Source organism: Bacillus rossius, chromosome 16, assembly GCF_032445375.1.
Source record: "Bacillus rossius redtenbacheri isolate Brsri chromosome 16, Brsri_v3, whole genome shotgun sequence".
NCBI lineage: Eukaryota > Metazoa > Arthropoda > Insecta > Phasmatodea > Bacillidae > Bacillus > Bacillus rossius.
The window spans coordinates 31,222,860-31,238,155 of record NC_086343.1 but is presented as its reverse complement, the minus strand read 5'-3'; the positions used below and the strand labels follow the sequence as shown (position 1 = coordinate 31,238,155).

The 15,296-nt window shown below is 43.2% G+C and overlaps 1 protein-coding gene across 1 annotated transcript in view; it reads left to right on the top strand.

Moving 5' to 3' along the window:
* Positions 1–15,296, top strand: part of LOC134539934 (nose resistant to fluoxetine protein 6-like) — a 66,088-nt gene that overhangs the window by 40,707 nt on the left and 10,085 nt on the right. The window contains exons 4-10 of the mRNA XM_063382298.1: positions 2,214–2,308; positions 5,189–5,397; positions 5,810–5,970; positions 7,274–7,442; positions 8,917–9,110; positions 10,348–10,489; positions 13,573–13,762. Coding sequence (XP_063238368.1) covers positions 2,214–2,308; positions 5,189–5,397; positions 5,810–5,970; positions 7,274–7,442; positions 8,917–9,110; positions 10,348–10,489; positions 13,573–13,762 — 1,160 coding nt within the window. The remainder of the gene's footprint in view (positions 1–2,213; positions 2,309–5,188; positions 5,398–5,809; positions 5,971–7,273; positions 7,443–8,916; positions 9,111–10,347; positions 10,490–13,572; positions 13,763–15,296) is intronic.

The following is a 15,296-nucleotide window of genomic DNA, read 5'->3' as shown; positions in this document are numbered from 1 at the left end:
CGGACGATAGTTTAACGTGACAACGTTATAACAAAACATTGATGATATGATTGCATACTTTTATGAATAAAATTGAATCATGTAGGTATATTTTAATAATAAAAGAATAAATACTTGAAATTATACTAGTAATCAGATTTTTAAAATGCAATAATAATTAACCTTTATTGCCAAAATTGTTGTAATAAGCAATGCAAATCACATTAACTTTTCGTTTAAATATAATTATGAACAAGTTTTCATATAAATAAACTGTAATCAAATATCTAACATAACCTATTATTACTGCACTCGTTGACAGATGCTACTTTTTTTAATAATATAAGAATAATCACAGCGTAACGTACAATGTGCGTAACGGGACACAGCGTAAAGGAACAATGTGCGTAACGGGACACAGCGTAAAGGAGCAATGTGCGTAACGGGACACTTTTTCGTGCGTGCAGCCGGCGTTCATCGATTTATTAGACGTCACGTCAAAAAATAAACAGTAAACCAGTAAAATGCCCAACAGTGTCTGAAGTAGCTTGGCTTCTGGGTTGTAGCCGTGTCCTTGGCGAATAATTCACCGACGTTTCGGTCGACATTGCAGTCGCCATCATCAGGGAGCAGTTACCTACTGACTACAACCCAGAAGCCAAGCTACTTCACCCAACAGTGTTGTTAATGCCCGCCGACTTGTAGATGTTTTGATGAAAGGGGATACGCAGGAGCCTGTCATCACTGAACACTTCAAGAAATCAGAGACCCTGTAGTAAGGAGCAGCTATGGACTCCGAGTGGGTGAGAGGGGGCAATCTCCCAGGAATCAGGCGAACACGCCAGCTGACGGGAAGCCTTCATTTCACAGACGAGAGAGCCACACACGAAGTTCCCCGAAGGTTGCTTAGCAAATAACTTTTTAATACGTATGTAGCTATCCAGCCGTTTACATGATTTCACAGTATCTTTAATGTAGCTATCCTAATAAAATCAACCATCCACAGTAGCGAGTTCCCGCGTGTGAGACATCTGTGGCATGTGGCAGTGTCTGTTGGAAGTCAAACCCGTGCCGCCCAGTTTAAAAGCGTTGATTAGCCGAACACGCATGTCAAGGGCTCTCCCTAGTAGCATTAAAGGTTAGCGAACACACTACTTTTTGGATGATGATAACACGCTATTTATCAAAACTACGTATTTTAAATTTTTTCACCCACGAGAAGAAACTACAACAATTGTGGACATAGGTTAAAAAAAAAAAAATTACTTTAGAAATATGAAATAAAAATTTAAAAAATGTCCAACTTTGAGTCATTTTAGTGCGGTGGGGAGAATGACAGAAAGAAAGTAAGCTTACAGACAAAAAGTTATTATTCTGAGCAATGATCCATCTGCTTTGTTCTAAATGTAAATGTTACCTAGATTAACGCCTTTGATATCTTTACTTTTTTTGCTTGTAGGCAGTTTTCTCGTTAGTGTTGTGTTATTGTCCGATTGAGGCTACCATTTTTAGTTGTCCATGAAATGAAAGCTGTTGTGTATGTCTGATGTTTTTTTTTTTTTTTTTTTTTCAACATTTGAAAGTTCACATCAGTGATGCAATTTTGATTGTAATTGATAATAATTGCTTGTTCTGCATAAGTGTATCACTCTGTTTCCATCTACAATGACAAAAAATTCTGTACTTTTATAAAAGAATCCTTTGGAAACCAGTTGCAACAAAATAGTTTGTAATATGTACTACAAGAAAGATATTGTAACGTTTTACAACACATGACAATAGTTATTTTTTTTAAAGATAATCGAATATTCTATCATTTGACTTTATTTAGTTTTACAATGCTTATTAATATGCGCAGTTGATTCTAGAAAGCTATTTAGGTACAGGTTTGAAAATAACTTTAACTATTCGAGGTAATGGGATAACACAAAGCATAAGTTCCCGGGTAAGAATCCGAACCCAGTATTACTGCGAACACTATTTTGCAGTAAAAAGAGTTGATTTTAAGTAAATGTATAAATTTACAATTATCTGTAATTTTAAATGAATGTTTCATTTTTATTTACAAAAACAAACTTCAATGCTTGTGATATTGAATACAGACTCTAAAGTAAGCCAAAGTTTATGAAAATGTGGATTACCTTTTGGGGGAATTTCATTTGTGAGTTCAGGGATACCGAGACACTCACTGCACGATGAGGCAGTGTTGCCACCACCTGGTTGTTTGTTTCCAGCGCTGTGTTGGCAGTCCTGGTGCTCATCGTGGTCGCCAGCACGTTCTACGACTGCACCTACTACCTCGACGAGAAGGAATCGGAGGCGGGTGAAGGTATGCCCCGAAAATTGGTAGCATCAGTCACCACCCCCAGTAATTGTGGAAGGGGGTATCGGTTCTTTGCCACCACGCGCGAAAGGGTTGGAAGTTCACCCTAAAAATATCCACGTCAACGATAAAACTAAGTATACAAAAATTCACTTCAAATATGATTATTTATATATATATATATAAAGTGGCTTGTCTGTAAAGTCGGTTTATGGACGATAATTTTACGTGATAACGTCATAAGAATACAATGATAAAAAATTGCATACGTTTTAATTTTCAAATAGTAGTTACAGTTTTTGCAAATTTAATTTAAATAATTTGTTTAAATACAATCACGAACAATTAGTTAAAAAACCCGCCTTAACCTGTTTAATATTATAGAAGTTTTTCTCGCACGGTGGTTGGCCGGTTCTTGCACGCTCGGCTCAGGAGGAATGTGACAATGAGTCATGCTTTTTTGTGCGTGCAGCCGGCGTTCATCGATTTATAAGACGTTATCACGTCAAAAACAATAAGGTACATATTGAAGATTTACAATGGTAGTCCACAATTGTAACATTGTGATTGAAAACCTGCAAAGACCATTACAGTTGTCTGATCTCTAATTAATTTGTTTCAGCCCTCATCCTCAGCCCCACCGCCATCATATTTCCAATCCTTATAGTTGCCCCCTTATTGCTAGCTCTGATGAGTCACCGCCTCTTCTTACTTTACGGCTGTAAAGCAGTTTCCTTATAAAATTTTAGCTATTTCTTATCTCAATTTAATAGCCAGTGTAGGGAGCAATAAAAGAGGAACTGGAAAATAATTTTCATTTTTTGCAGCTTTCCTGCTGATATAATTGAAATACTTTGAAATTCAACATATTATAAAATGAGCCAGTTGTCAGTTTTGTCTTAGAAATAAAATTATATAAAAATAGTATTTTGTTCATCTTCAGAATATTCTCTTTCAAGCTTATTTCTTCGCGTTATTAAAACTTATCCAAATGTGATAAATGTATGAGATGTATAAGAATGATTCAAAATCACATTTGTGTTGAACATGGAATGAATATGCAGTCTTATTCTCACTATATCTTTTTTTTTTTTTAGTACATGAAATGATAATTGTTGGATACTTTTCTTGTAACTGATCGGATCTATAAGCAGTTATGCCTGAACTACCTTAGGCCTCAATTCTGTTCCAAATATTTTCTTTACACTGGAACATGCCTTTTCATTATTTTTTTTTAGCAAGCCTGCTGTGAAAATGAATATTTATGTGCCAGTACCCATAGACACTTTGGGCACGCCTGGCATAGTTCACGAATAGTGTGGTATCTTAAGGGGCCCGCCTCGTCAGGGGTGTATGTGTGTTACAGAGGCGGGATGATAAGCGCGACGCTCGCTGGTGCTTCTAGCGCGGTATAGCCTCTAAGCGCAAGGCTCGGAACTGGCGCGCAGTCTTCTCGTCGTCACATGATAACTGTGAAATTTGAGCGAGGTACCGTAACATTATTTTGCGGAGAAATGAAGATAAAGGTGTAATGCAAGTCTCTGAAGTGCTTTCAAGAATCTGTACTGGTTGTTTTACGCCTGAAAATTACTCTGAAAACACGGGTTTTAGCCATTTTAACTCTTCTAAAAATACAGTTTCAAAACTTAATCCGAAATTAAAAGAACATTTCTACCCTCAGCGAATTCTTAAATTCTTTCCGTACGTAAGCAGACCCGACTCGGATATCTTGAGTAGTTTTAGAATCGCGTTGTTTTTCCTGAAGCTCTGCACACCGCATGTGCTCAGCACAAGGGGCGTTAATTAAATGTGACAGATGTGCGCAGAAATTTTGGAAAAGTTATATCGGGGACTCTGCTCTATCGTCTTTGCAAGTTTAAAGGTGGTTTAAGATTTTTAAGTAGGGCCGCGAAAAGGTGACCTAGAACCCCCGCTATGGATGGCTACCAACCAGCTACACTGACGAAACTGTGACTTCGGGTGCGTAATTTCGTTGAACCGTGATCATCGAATGAGTGTTAGGGTGATTGCGCAGACACAGAAATTTCACACAGCCACTGTGCACACCTGGGTGCTCCGTTATGACAATGCTCCCAGCCACACTGCTCTGCGCACCAGTGAGTTTCTGGTGAAGCACGACTTGGCGATGCTGTCCCAGCCTCCTTACAGTCCCGAATTGACTCTGGCTGACTTCTTTTTTTGTTTCCGAAGATTAAGACAGCCCTTAAAGGACACCTTTTTGACAGCACCGAAGTGATCCAAGCCTCCATGACGGCCAGTCTGAACGAGGTTTCCGCAAAAAATCCAAGAAATTTCGAACAAAACCATTCCTTCCAGTATCAAAACACACTCGGGGTGTTCTAGAGACACTTATCTGACTCTGGTCTTCTTGGAAAGACATTACTGTGCCTGAAGACAGATAATTGCCCTTTAATTACAGCATATGTAGTCATCAGTCCTCTCAGATCACATCACACATTCTACCTAAATTATTTATCATGGGTAGGGACCGGAAAAATTCGCGGGTTCAATGACCTTCAGGATGAACTCCATAGTTCTACGTACACTCGGTCAAATGTCGCCCACTCATTGGCTTCTGTCTTGTGAGACGTCCCAACGTAGCAGCCTGTGATTCGATAAAGCTTTTGTCGGGCGTTTCTCATTGGCCCAGAGTCATCCAGGTGAATTGTGAGTATTAGAGGCAGCACTAAGGTATAACTATTTGTATTTTAGCCTATCGCGAAATGAATTCGCGAATTTTTCCAGTCTCTAATCATGGGACATCAAATTTTTTAAATGTCTGCTGTGTTTGCCAAAAAGTAAATCGACAATATTTCAGTTACGTCACTGTTTGCAACTGTACAGCGATATCGTGCGTGCTTGCAGGCTCCAATAGCGTGGTGACGCTTGAACGGGCACTGCTGTGCTTCTCGGCCAAGAGGAGCCTGCACGGCTTGACCAAGATGGTGCCCTACCACGAGGGCCTGGACGCCATCGACGGAATCAGGTTCTACTTCATGATGCTGGTCATCTGCGGCCACCGGCTGTCAATGTTCAACAGCATGCCGACCCTGGAAGCCAACCAGTTTGAGCAGGTGGGTCCCGCAGTTCTCTGTCCTCCAGCACAGCTACCCCCGAGTCGTCCGACATGATTTGCAGTGCATTCTCCTGGTGCGGACACTTGGAGTAAACCAATGAAATGGATGTTTTGTTGTACAACTGAACCCTAAATCCCTCACAGTAATTTCAGACTAGGTGAACGCAGAAATCACGGAAAATAAAGTTTTGTATTGTGACATACGAGTTCTATAACATAAATTTTTGTATGTGCAAGTTCTCTTATGAAGAGGAAACATTGGTTGAGTGTAAATCTGTTTTGAATTCCATCAGTTTGTGCCAAAAGTGTTGATTTCCGAAGTGTCATATTGGCTTCGATGTTTGATAGTGAGAGTTGTGATGTGCTGCACGCGATGCTCAAGAGTGAGAGTGGTGATTGGTGTGATGCAGTTCTTTCACAAAGTGGCTACGGGCTTCCTGCTGAACGGCACACTCCTGGTGGACTTCTTCTTCTTGGTGAGCGGCGCTCTGCTCACCTACCACCTGCTGCTCTACATGGAGAAGTCTTTCAAGGTCAACCTCTTCGCCATATTGGTCATCCGAATCTTAAGGTAATTTTTTTTATTATTATGATTGATCTTAACATATTGCTAACAGTGAGGTTCTTAAGGATGGAAATAAATTTACCAATGCACGGGAGTAATCTAACAAAGATATTGTAAAGAATTTCTTAAACTTAAATCAGAATGACCTCACCCAGATTCTATTTTTATTCCTCTAGAATGTGAGTACCAATTATCCCACACTTTACTTAGTTTTTCCCCGCTAATTGAAGTCTAGCCATTGTTATCTCCATGTTTTTGGTTGTATTTAATAACTTGCTCTTCTTATACTAAATTTAAATAAACATATTTGTACTTCTTCCTGCTCTACAGTTACTCCTGAACGTCCTCTTCATTTACCCATACCACAATATCATCTGCAAACACTGCCATTATAATATTTAGATCACCATTCTCAGCTATTTAAAATAGTACAAAACCCATGAAAATAGGTCCAGCAGTGTAGTTTTTATTCTTAATTGGACATTCCAGAAATCAGTGTATCTCTACATGGCCTCAAAGAGGGATTAGTCGTTCCTAACTTCTATGTGAAATTTTTTTTAAATTTTAATCTTGATTCATTTATTCAAGTAATTGCTTGAAAGGGCATAAATAATATCTTACAAGTTTTAGTCCTCGCACAGTCTTTTATTCATTAGCATTTTCCGTTCTGTAACTACAGTATAGGAAATAACTAATATATTTTAATGCTGGCGAATCCAGATGCCATATTCATTACATTCACCTATAAATTTGACTACAAAAAGGAACCAAAATTATATAGTATGCCCTTTCAAAGAAAGCTGCAAGCTTTAGCCTTTTTAATTAGTTACTTTGACTACGAACACCATTTCATGTAATATTTTTAATCTCAGCACGATACCGTGGTTGAACTGAGATAAGTGTAAGTATGCCCTGCTTCCATTGCTTACACAAAGGAACCCGTGCAGGTCATACATAACTTAATTCGAATCATGCTCATTAAGAGACGGAAGTGCTAATGTACAGTAGTGTTTGTGTGTCGTAAACAATTTAAGCACTCGAAGTCTTCAAAATGCTGTTGTTTCAGCAACTAAATGATGATTTCTCAACAATTCTTAGACTATTTATCCAATAACTCATACACCGTCACTTTCCTCCGATATTATGACCCAAATGAGATCAATTCATTGATGGGTTTTTGCTTCAGAGCACATACAGCCAAATACAGTGGTGCATTGAAGTTTTTACTTTGTTTAAGGAACTTCTTCATTTGCACGGATGTTGCCCGGGGTAAGTTAAAAACCGTTCAGGATGTGGGTTGTTCCGGCAGGTTGACACCTTCTTACATCCTGGTGGTGTTTTTCCATGCGACGATATTCTATCGTCTGGGCTCGGGCCCACTGTGGCACGAGGTGATAGGGCTGGATCAGCAGCGCTGCGCCGAGAGTTGGTGGACCAATCTTCTCTATATCAACAACTACATAAACGTCGACAAGATGGTAAGTCGTTAACATTATTTGAATCCGCTTTCTGCTCGCATCTTCCAAACTATTTGGTAGGTCAATTAAATGACTTAATGTCCTTTAAGGGCTCCGCCTACCTGGTCACACAGACGGTGCGCAGAGCTTCAATAAAAACAAGGCGATTTCAAAACTACTCAAGATATCCGAGTGGGGTATGTTTACGAAAAGCATTTAAAAGTTCGCTGAGGCCCTAAAAGTACTTTTAATTTTGGATCATGTTTTTAAACTGTCTGTCTAGAAGAGTTAAAATGGCTAAAACGCATGTATTCAGAGTAATTTTTAGGCGTAAAACAACCAGTACAGATTATTAAAAGCACTTAAGGGACTTGCATTACACCTTTATCTTCATTTATCGGCCATATAATGTTGCAGTCACCGCTAAAATTTCACAGTTATCTTGTGACGACGAGAAGACTATGCGTCAATTCAGAGCCTTGCGCTTAGAGGCTATACCGCGCTAGAAACACCAGCAAGCATCGCGCTTATCATCCCACCTCATTAACACACATACACCCCTAACGAGGCGGGCCCCTTAAGGAGGTATCCGAAACTATCTACTGATTGATCACTTGCCTGGGTAGATGTGTAGAGTCGACATGTGTCGACGTGTGTTGTGCATCCTAACTACTTTACCTAAAATCAAAATAGTCAATGTGGTCGCTTAGCTTCATCCACCAAAAATAAAATAATTGAAAATTTTAGTGTGTGACTTAGTGCTCGTGGACATTTTTTTTTTATTTGTGGTGTTTTTAATGTTGGTGTACTGCATCACACACTTGTCCCACTACGGGGTCTCAGCCTTAGCTTTGTGATCCTCTGGTTGATTGATGGAGCTTGATCCTACTACGTCTACTCAGCCTACGCAGTGTAAATGTGAAGTGTTTTTAGTGGGTCTTGATGATGCAGCTATTTTGTTTGTGTGGTGCAGTGCAGGTACCAGTTGTGCTACCTCTCCACAGACATGCAGATGTTCGTGGTGTCTCTGGTGCTGGTGTACTGCATCGATCTCTGGTTACGCTACAGGTTCTCTAACTTCGGTGTGTGATTGAATACTGGTTTGGTGAAGCTTGTTGATGCAGGTGTGTTGTTTTTCGTGTTGCAGTGCCTGTACCAGTCGTGGTACCTCTCCACAGACATGCAGATGTTCGTGGTGTCTATGGTGCTGGTGTACTGCATCGAGCTCTGGTTACGCTACAGGTTCTCTGTCTTAGGTGTGTGATTGAATACTGGTTTGGTGAAGCTTGTTGATGCAGGTGTGTTGTTTCTCGTGTCTCAGTGCCTGTACCAGTCATGGTACCTCTCCACAGACATGCAGATGTTCGTGGTGTCTATGGTGCTGGTGTACTGCATCGAGCTCAGGTTACGCTACAGGTTCTCTGACTTCGGTGTGTGATTGAATACTGGTTTGGTGAAGCTTGTTGATGCAGGTGTGTTGTTTCTCATGTCGCAGTGCCTGTACCAGTCGTGGTACCTCTCCGTCGACACGCAGATGTTCGTGGTGTGTCTGGTGCTGGTGTACTGCATCGCGCGCTGGCCTCGCTGGGGCTACTCAGTCCTCGCCCTGTTGGGCGTCGTCTCCGTGGTAGTGCCTTTCCTGACCACATGGTGGAAGCGCGCTGACGGATTCCTCGTGCCTTACCCGGAGTAAGTGTGGGCACGCGCGCAGCTGTGATGACGACCACTTCCACCAATGTTGTTTTAAAATTAAAGTATCAAAATAGTATTTTGCGACAGATTTTTAACAGTCAATCTTTCACCGATCGCCATGAAAGTTGGCACATCAAAGTGTTTTTTTTTTTCATGGAGTAGCTTGTTATGCTCAGTGGCGGATCCAGGATTTTGGTTTGGGAGGGGCTTGACACAGCAGAGGCTAGGCTTTATCAAGGCAAACACTAAAACAATAGTGGACCCAGATACCTTTGGAGGGGGCTTGAGCCCCTTAGCACCCCCTCTGTATCCGCTACTGGTTATGCTATCCATTTTTCTATAACTCGCTGCTAGATGGCGCTGCAGCGCATCAAATTCTTTTCCGTTCAAATCATTGAAAATTGGTTTTTATGTCTCTGTGTGTGTATATATGTATATGTGTGTTATCTGAACACGGAGAATCTTTTCACAAAATCCATTTAGCAATATCTCACCACTAGATGGCGCTGCACACACCAACATCTATACCATTCCACCGATCACCATGAAAATTAGCATATGTAGGCAGTGGCGTAGCCAGGATTTGTGTATGGGGGGTGTTAAGAAGCATGGGGCCCCCCCGCCCCCATATTAAAGCGGGGGGTTCGGGGGCCCTCCCCCGGGAAAATTTGGATTTTAAGGTGTAAAATAGTGCTATTTTAGCAGTTTTCGGTACTTAAATTTAAATATTGTAATGGTAAAATTTTTATTAATTTTAATATGAAATTTGTTTGAGTGATGGATAAGAAATTAATTAAAGATTTGGTGCTAAGGGGGGGGTTTGAACCCCTTAAACCCCCCCCTGGCTACGCCAGTACTTGAACACGGAGAATATTTTCACAGTGTCCATTTAGGAATACCTCGACATTATATGACGCTGCAGCACAACAACTTCTACGCCGTTCAATCCATCGCCATGAAAATTGGCATATTGTGATTTTTTTACCGTCGTTAATCCTCAATAATAACAAATTGCGACCATGGTTAGTATTTGGTGAGTGAGTTTAAAATGAAATACCATTTCAAACACATTATAGATTCTAGATTACAAACAAACCATTCACATTAGATATATAGAGGTAAATAAACACTGGAAGGATAACATCTGCCGGGCTCTGCTAGTATTATATGTACTATTATATATTATAAGATATAAAGGTGTGATGTAATGTACTCTTCTTGTGTTTTCTTGCAGCACCACGAACGATGTGATCGCCTCCCGCTACTTCCAGGAGATATACATCAGGACAGAGAACAGGATGGCTCCTTCATTGATTGGCATCATGCTCGGCATTATCTTGAACAAAACAAGGGATTCCGCGTTTAGACTTAACATTGTAAGAATTTCCTTTTGTAGGGTTCTTTTCGAAATTGTCTAGCAATTTCCTTAATTTTTTGTTAATGTCATACTCACCTTTCCACCGTTGTGAGCGTATGAGACTTCCCCTCCAAACGGTAATCTAAATTTCAAAGCGAAGGGATGGAAATTGAAAGACGCCATCTTGGTTTCAGCTGTTTTTTTAGGCATGCCAACTACTATAATGTATAAGATCGAACATTTTGTTTGTTAAAGCATAATCTGCACAATATAACTTTTAATGAACTGTTTGAAGTAAATAGGCTAGTGTTTATCTGCTACAAATGATTCCCCCTGTTTAGTCGTTCACGTTTGGTATTGAAGTCATTATTGGAGATTGAATACTGTTTCAATAATACTTCCAATATACATTATTTAATAGTTTTAGATAATTTTTGTTTCCTCTCTGCCCTAACAAATGTTTATATTCAATATTAGGCTAAACGACAACAAATTTAAATTGCCTCATACATATCTCATTCCCACCTCACACATCATCAGATTAGATGGAACATCAAGTTGTCTGTCTGGGTGAGCAGCCGGCTGCTACGGATACCATCTCAATCAAACCATAGGCGGGGAACAACGCGTGCGTTTATTTTTGGTAATATTGTTACGAGTGGGGAAGACGGGTGTGTAAGGATGGCCCAATTAATATTTATACAGTGTTATCTGCTACTAATATTTATATTATTAATTATATAATCGCACTTAAATTTGTCTGAATACAAATCACTGGCACTTAAAAAATGTTTATTCGCAAGTATCTCAATGTCTGTCAAGTTCCACAGTTCGTACTCCTCAGTGGAGCTAGGCTCAAAAGTGGTTCGCCCCCTTACTATGCACCTGTCCAAGTACACAGTCTCGCGCCACTCAGGGGAGGGTGGGGGGGGGGGGTGTCATGTCCTCCTCGCCGAACTCGCACTTCTCTCCACTCGCCTGTTGGAACACACTGAACTGCCGCTAAGGCCGGCATCGCCGCTTTTATACCCGTTGGCCGTCTTTCTGGAACCGACTGGAGCAGCTGCGATGTGTCACGTCATCACGGGCCGACCCGATGCTCGAAGCATCCAGGACAGCAGCGCGTCATTCACGCCACTCCGCGCGGCGGCCTCGGCGAGCCCGCGGGATTCCCAGGCCGCTCAGGGATGGATAACAGCGCCGAGGAAGGAGGGAGCATCAGCAGGGTGGATGGGATGTAGCGTAATTCCCGACGAGACGTCAGTGGCCGTTCAGGACCACCCACCCACGTAACCTGGCGCGCATCGCAGCCTTGCCACCTACCCGGTTCATAACAATACACTTGCATGTACATGCACTTCCCTAAAGCCTGTGAAATGATATGCCCTTGAAACGAATTCTAGGTTATGATCGTCTACTGTTACTGCAATTTCAAATCGTCGGCGGCAGTAATCACAGCTGGAGCCACAATTAGATTGCGAATATTCATTAGGTGGCATCTTCTCCAGGTATTACAATGTTCTTGATGTTACATTGACGACCCTGCGTAAGTTGATTACCAGGCGAAGTAATGGTAAACCCAATCACAGTAACCCGCCAAAAAAAAAGTAACCATGTTATCAACCAACGTGCGCTATATATAGTGAAATTATTTACTTGTCCAGTGACCTCCCGGATAGACTCCACGGTCCTCTGCACATTAGGGCAAACATGGCCTGTTCATTGGCTGCCGACTTGTGAGGCATCTCAAACTGGATAACTTGTGGTTAAATACTTCTTTGATCAGTGATCTCTAACATCCCATCAGAGTAGCAGTGAACAAAAAATATCAAAAGCACCAGAAAGATTTAACTATTTGACTTTAACATATTATGACATGAATCCATTTCTTTTTCCATTCTGTAAGCATGGGTGTCCGCCCCCTCCTGAAATTGAAAAGCCCCTTAACCACTTACGCTTTGCAAGATCGTGAATGTTAAACAGGGTTGATAAGCGTAAACGTCAAAACTATGTTTTATGGAAAACTTCTGGATATTTTAAAGCTTTCTGCTTATTGTATGCATACAGGCTAAAATGTTAACAGTTTACGACATAAAAGCTCTGTGTCCAGAGATGACTGTCAGTTAAAACTAACTCCACGCCCGAAACTCTCGGGCCGCCAAGGTGGAGCAGTCGGGGAGCAGGACCGGTGTCGTCCACGGACTGGGAACTGAGGACTGAGGACTGGGGACTGGGGACTGGGCACTGGCCACTGGGCACTGGGCACTGAGGACTGAGGACTGAGCACTGGGGACTGGGCACTGGGGACTGGGCACTGGGCACTGGGCACTGAGGACTGAGCACTGGGGACTGGGCACTGAGGACTGGGCACTGAGGACTGGGCACTGAGGACTGGGCACTGGGGACTGAGGACTGACCACTGGGGACTGGGCACTGAGGACTGGGCACTGAGGACTGGGCACTGAGGACTGGGCACTGGGGACTGGGCACTGGGGACTGGGCACTGGGGACTGGGCACTGAGGACTGGGCACTGGTGACTGGGCACTGGGGACTGGGCACTGGGGACTGGGCACTGGGGACTGGGCACTGGGGACTGGGCACTGAGGACTGGGCACTGGAGACTGGGCACTGAGGACTGGGCACTGGGGACTGAGGACTGAGGACTGAAGACTGAGCACTGGGGACTGGGCACTGGGAACTGGGCACTGGGCACTGAGGACTGAGCACTGGGGACTGGGCACTGGGGACTGGGCACTGAGGACTGGGCACTGAGGACCGGGCACTGGGGACTGGGCACTGGGCACTGGGCACTGAGGACTGAGCACTGAGGACTGAGCACTGGGGACTGGGCACTGGGGACTGGGCACTGAGGACTGGGCACTGGGGACTGGGCACTGGGCACTGGGCACTGGGGACTGGGCACTGGGGACTGGGCACTGAGGACTGGGCACTGGGGACTGGGGACTGGGCACTGGGGACTGGGCACTGAGGAATGGGCACTGGGGACTGGGCACTAGGGACTGGGGACTGAGAACTGAGGACTGGGCACTGGGCACTGGGCACTGGGCACTGGAGACTGAGGACTGTGCGTGTGCTCGCAGTGGCAGTCGGTGGCGAGCTATGCCGCGTGCTTCGTGCTGATGGCGGCCTCCTTCATGACCAGCTACTTCTTCCACAAGCCAGGACTGCGCTACGACCCAGTGTACGCCGGGCTGTATGCCTCGCTGAGCCGCGTGGGGCTGGCTCTGTGCTTCGCCGGGCTCGCCCTCTGCGCCACCTTCGCCAGCTGGAGTGAGTACCCGGGGCTCTAGAGTCTCTACATTTATTTTATGCTTTCCACGTGAATACGTCTCCATAGTGGGAGACAATTCAAAAAACGAATGATACATGCAGCTACATATCTATCACCTCCATCCAAAATTTATACACAACCCCTGGACAGCTAAAAGATAAAAGAATTCGTTACGCTAATTGAGGACCGAACACATCGCGGGCGGTGGAGGTGGGAAGCGCCGCCAATTTGAGGTCATTTTGCTGCGTTTAGAGATTTCCATTTGGTATAACTTTTGACTCGGAGAAGCTACGACGTTCATTTGAGTTTCAATCGTCAGCTTTCGTCGAAATCTATAGATTGCATATAAAAAAATTAGTGTAAAATAGTTACAGTGAATATATATGTTGTTAAAATAAAAAATATATATATAATGTTGGCCTATACGCGACTTCTTAGTGTTCAAACATGATTATAACATACATTGACGTCGACCAGGGCTACGCCCTCCCTGAGCCCGATGTGCCTCATGCCATCGCCACCACTCTCCTCCCACCCCCACCCTCTATTTCAAACATCCCGCCCCGTGTGCAGGTGTGTGTGTGTGCGTGTTTTTTCATGTTTACTTAATTGCTACCTGTCTTTTCTTAAATAATATTCCCTAAGTGTTTATGTTTTAAGTTGTAGTTAGTAAGGACGGCGCAGCGCCCCAGGCGGGCAACCCCGGAAACACCCGCAACTACTTTTTTGAACTTTAACGAATAAATTAAAAATAAGTTAAGTTTGGTGATGGTAAATCACTGTGGTCAGTTTTTTCTTAGTATTTAAGAGGGTTTTTCATGTATCAGGTATCCACCTGGTAACATAACGGGAACTTAACGCTTCCCGGCGGCCATGATGCCCTGGCCTCGTCAGTCAGCTTCCGTTCGCCGCCCGGGGTAGAAGGCCTGCGCGCGCCTCGTCGACTTCAATATTTTAGTTTCTCTGATCTGTTAAGATCCGTCGCTCCATAATTATTTCTTAAACCTTTTTCTTTTACTCGAGGTCTACCCCGGGAGGATGGCTCTTTAACGTAATTATTTAAATCCAGTTGGATATTTTATTTCTTAATACGTAACGAACTTTCGAGGCCAGGCCACGAGGTGACCTGGTCAGCCTTTAATCCGGGGTAATATTCCTGTTGCCATGTTATTTAAGTGTATCAGTGAATAACTCTTTTCACGTTATTAATTATGTACCGTTTTATTTCTTTGTGCCGCTCGACAAAAATAAAGAGCTTTCCCTAGACTTCTGTGAGTTTCACTGAGCATCCTCATGCGGAATCTTCTGAGTCCCGAGGCGTGTGGGATGCCTTAAGAGCCCACTAGTGCTACTGCGCAAAGGAGGAGTCGAGCCTAGTCCCCACACGGGTCACGTCGCGGCCCCGAGCGAGGAGTCTTCGGCCGGGTACACGTGCCCCTATACATGGTGGCGCCCTAGTTACGCAATTTCAATCTGTCCAAACCACCCCCCACCCCCCCCCCCCCAACGACAAGATAAAATAGCATTTTTTAT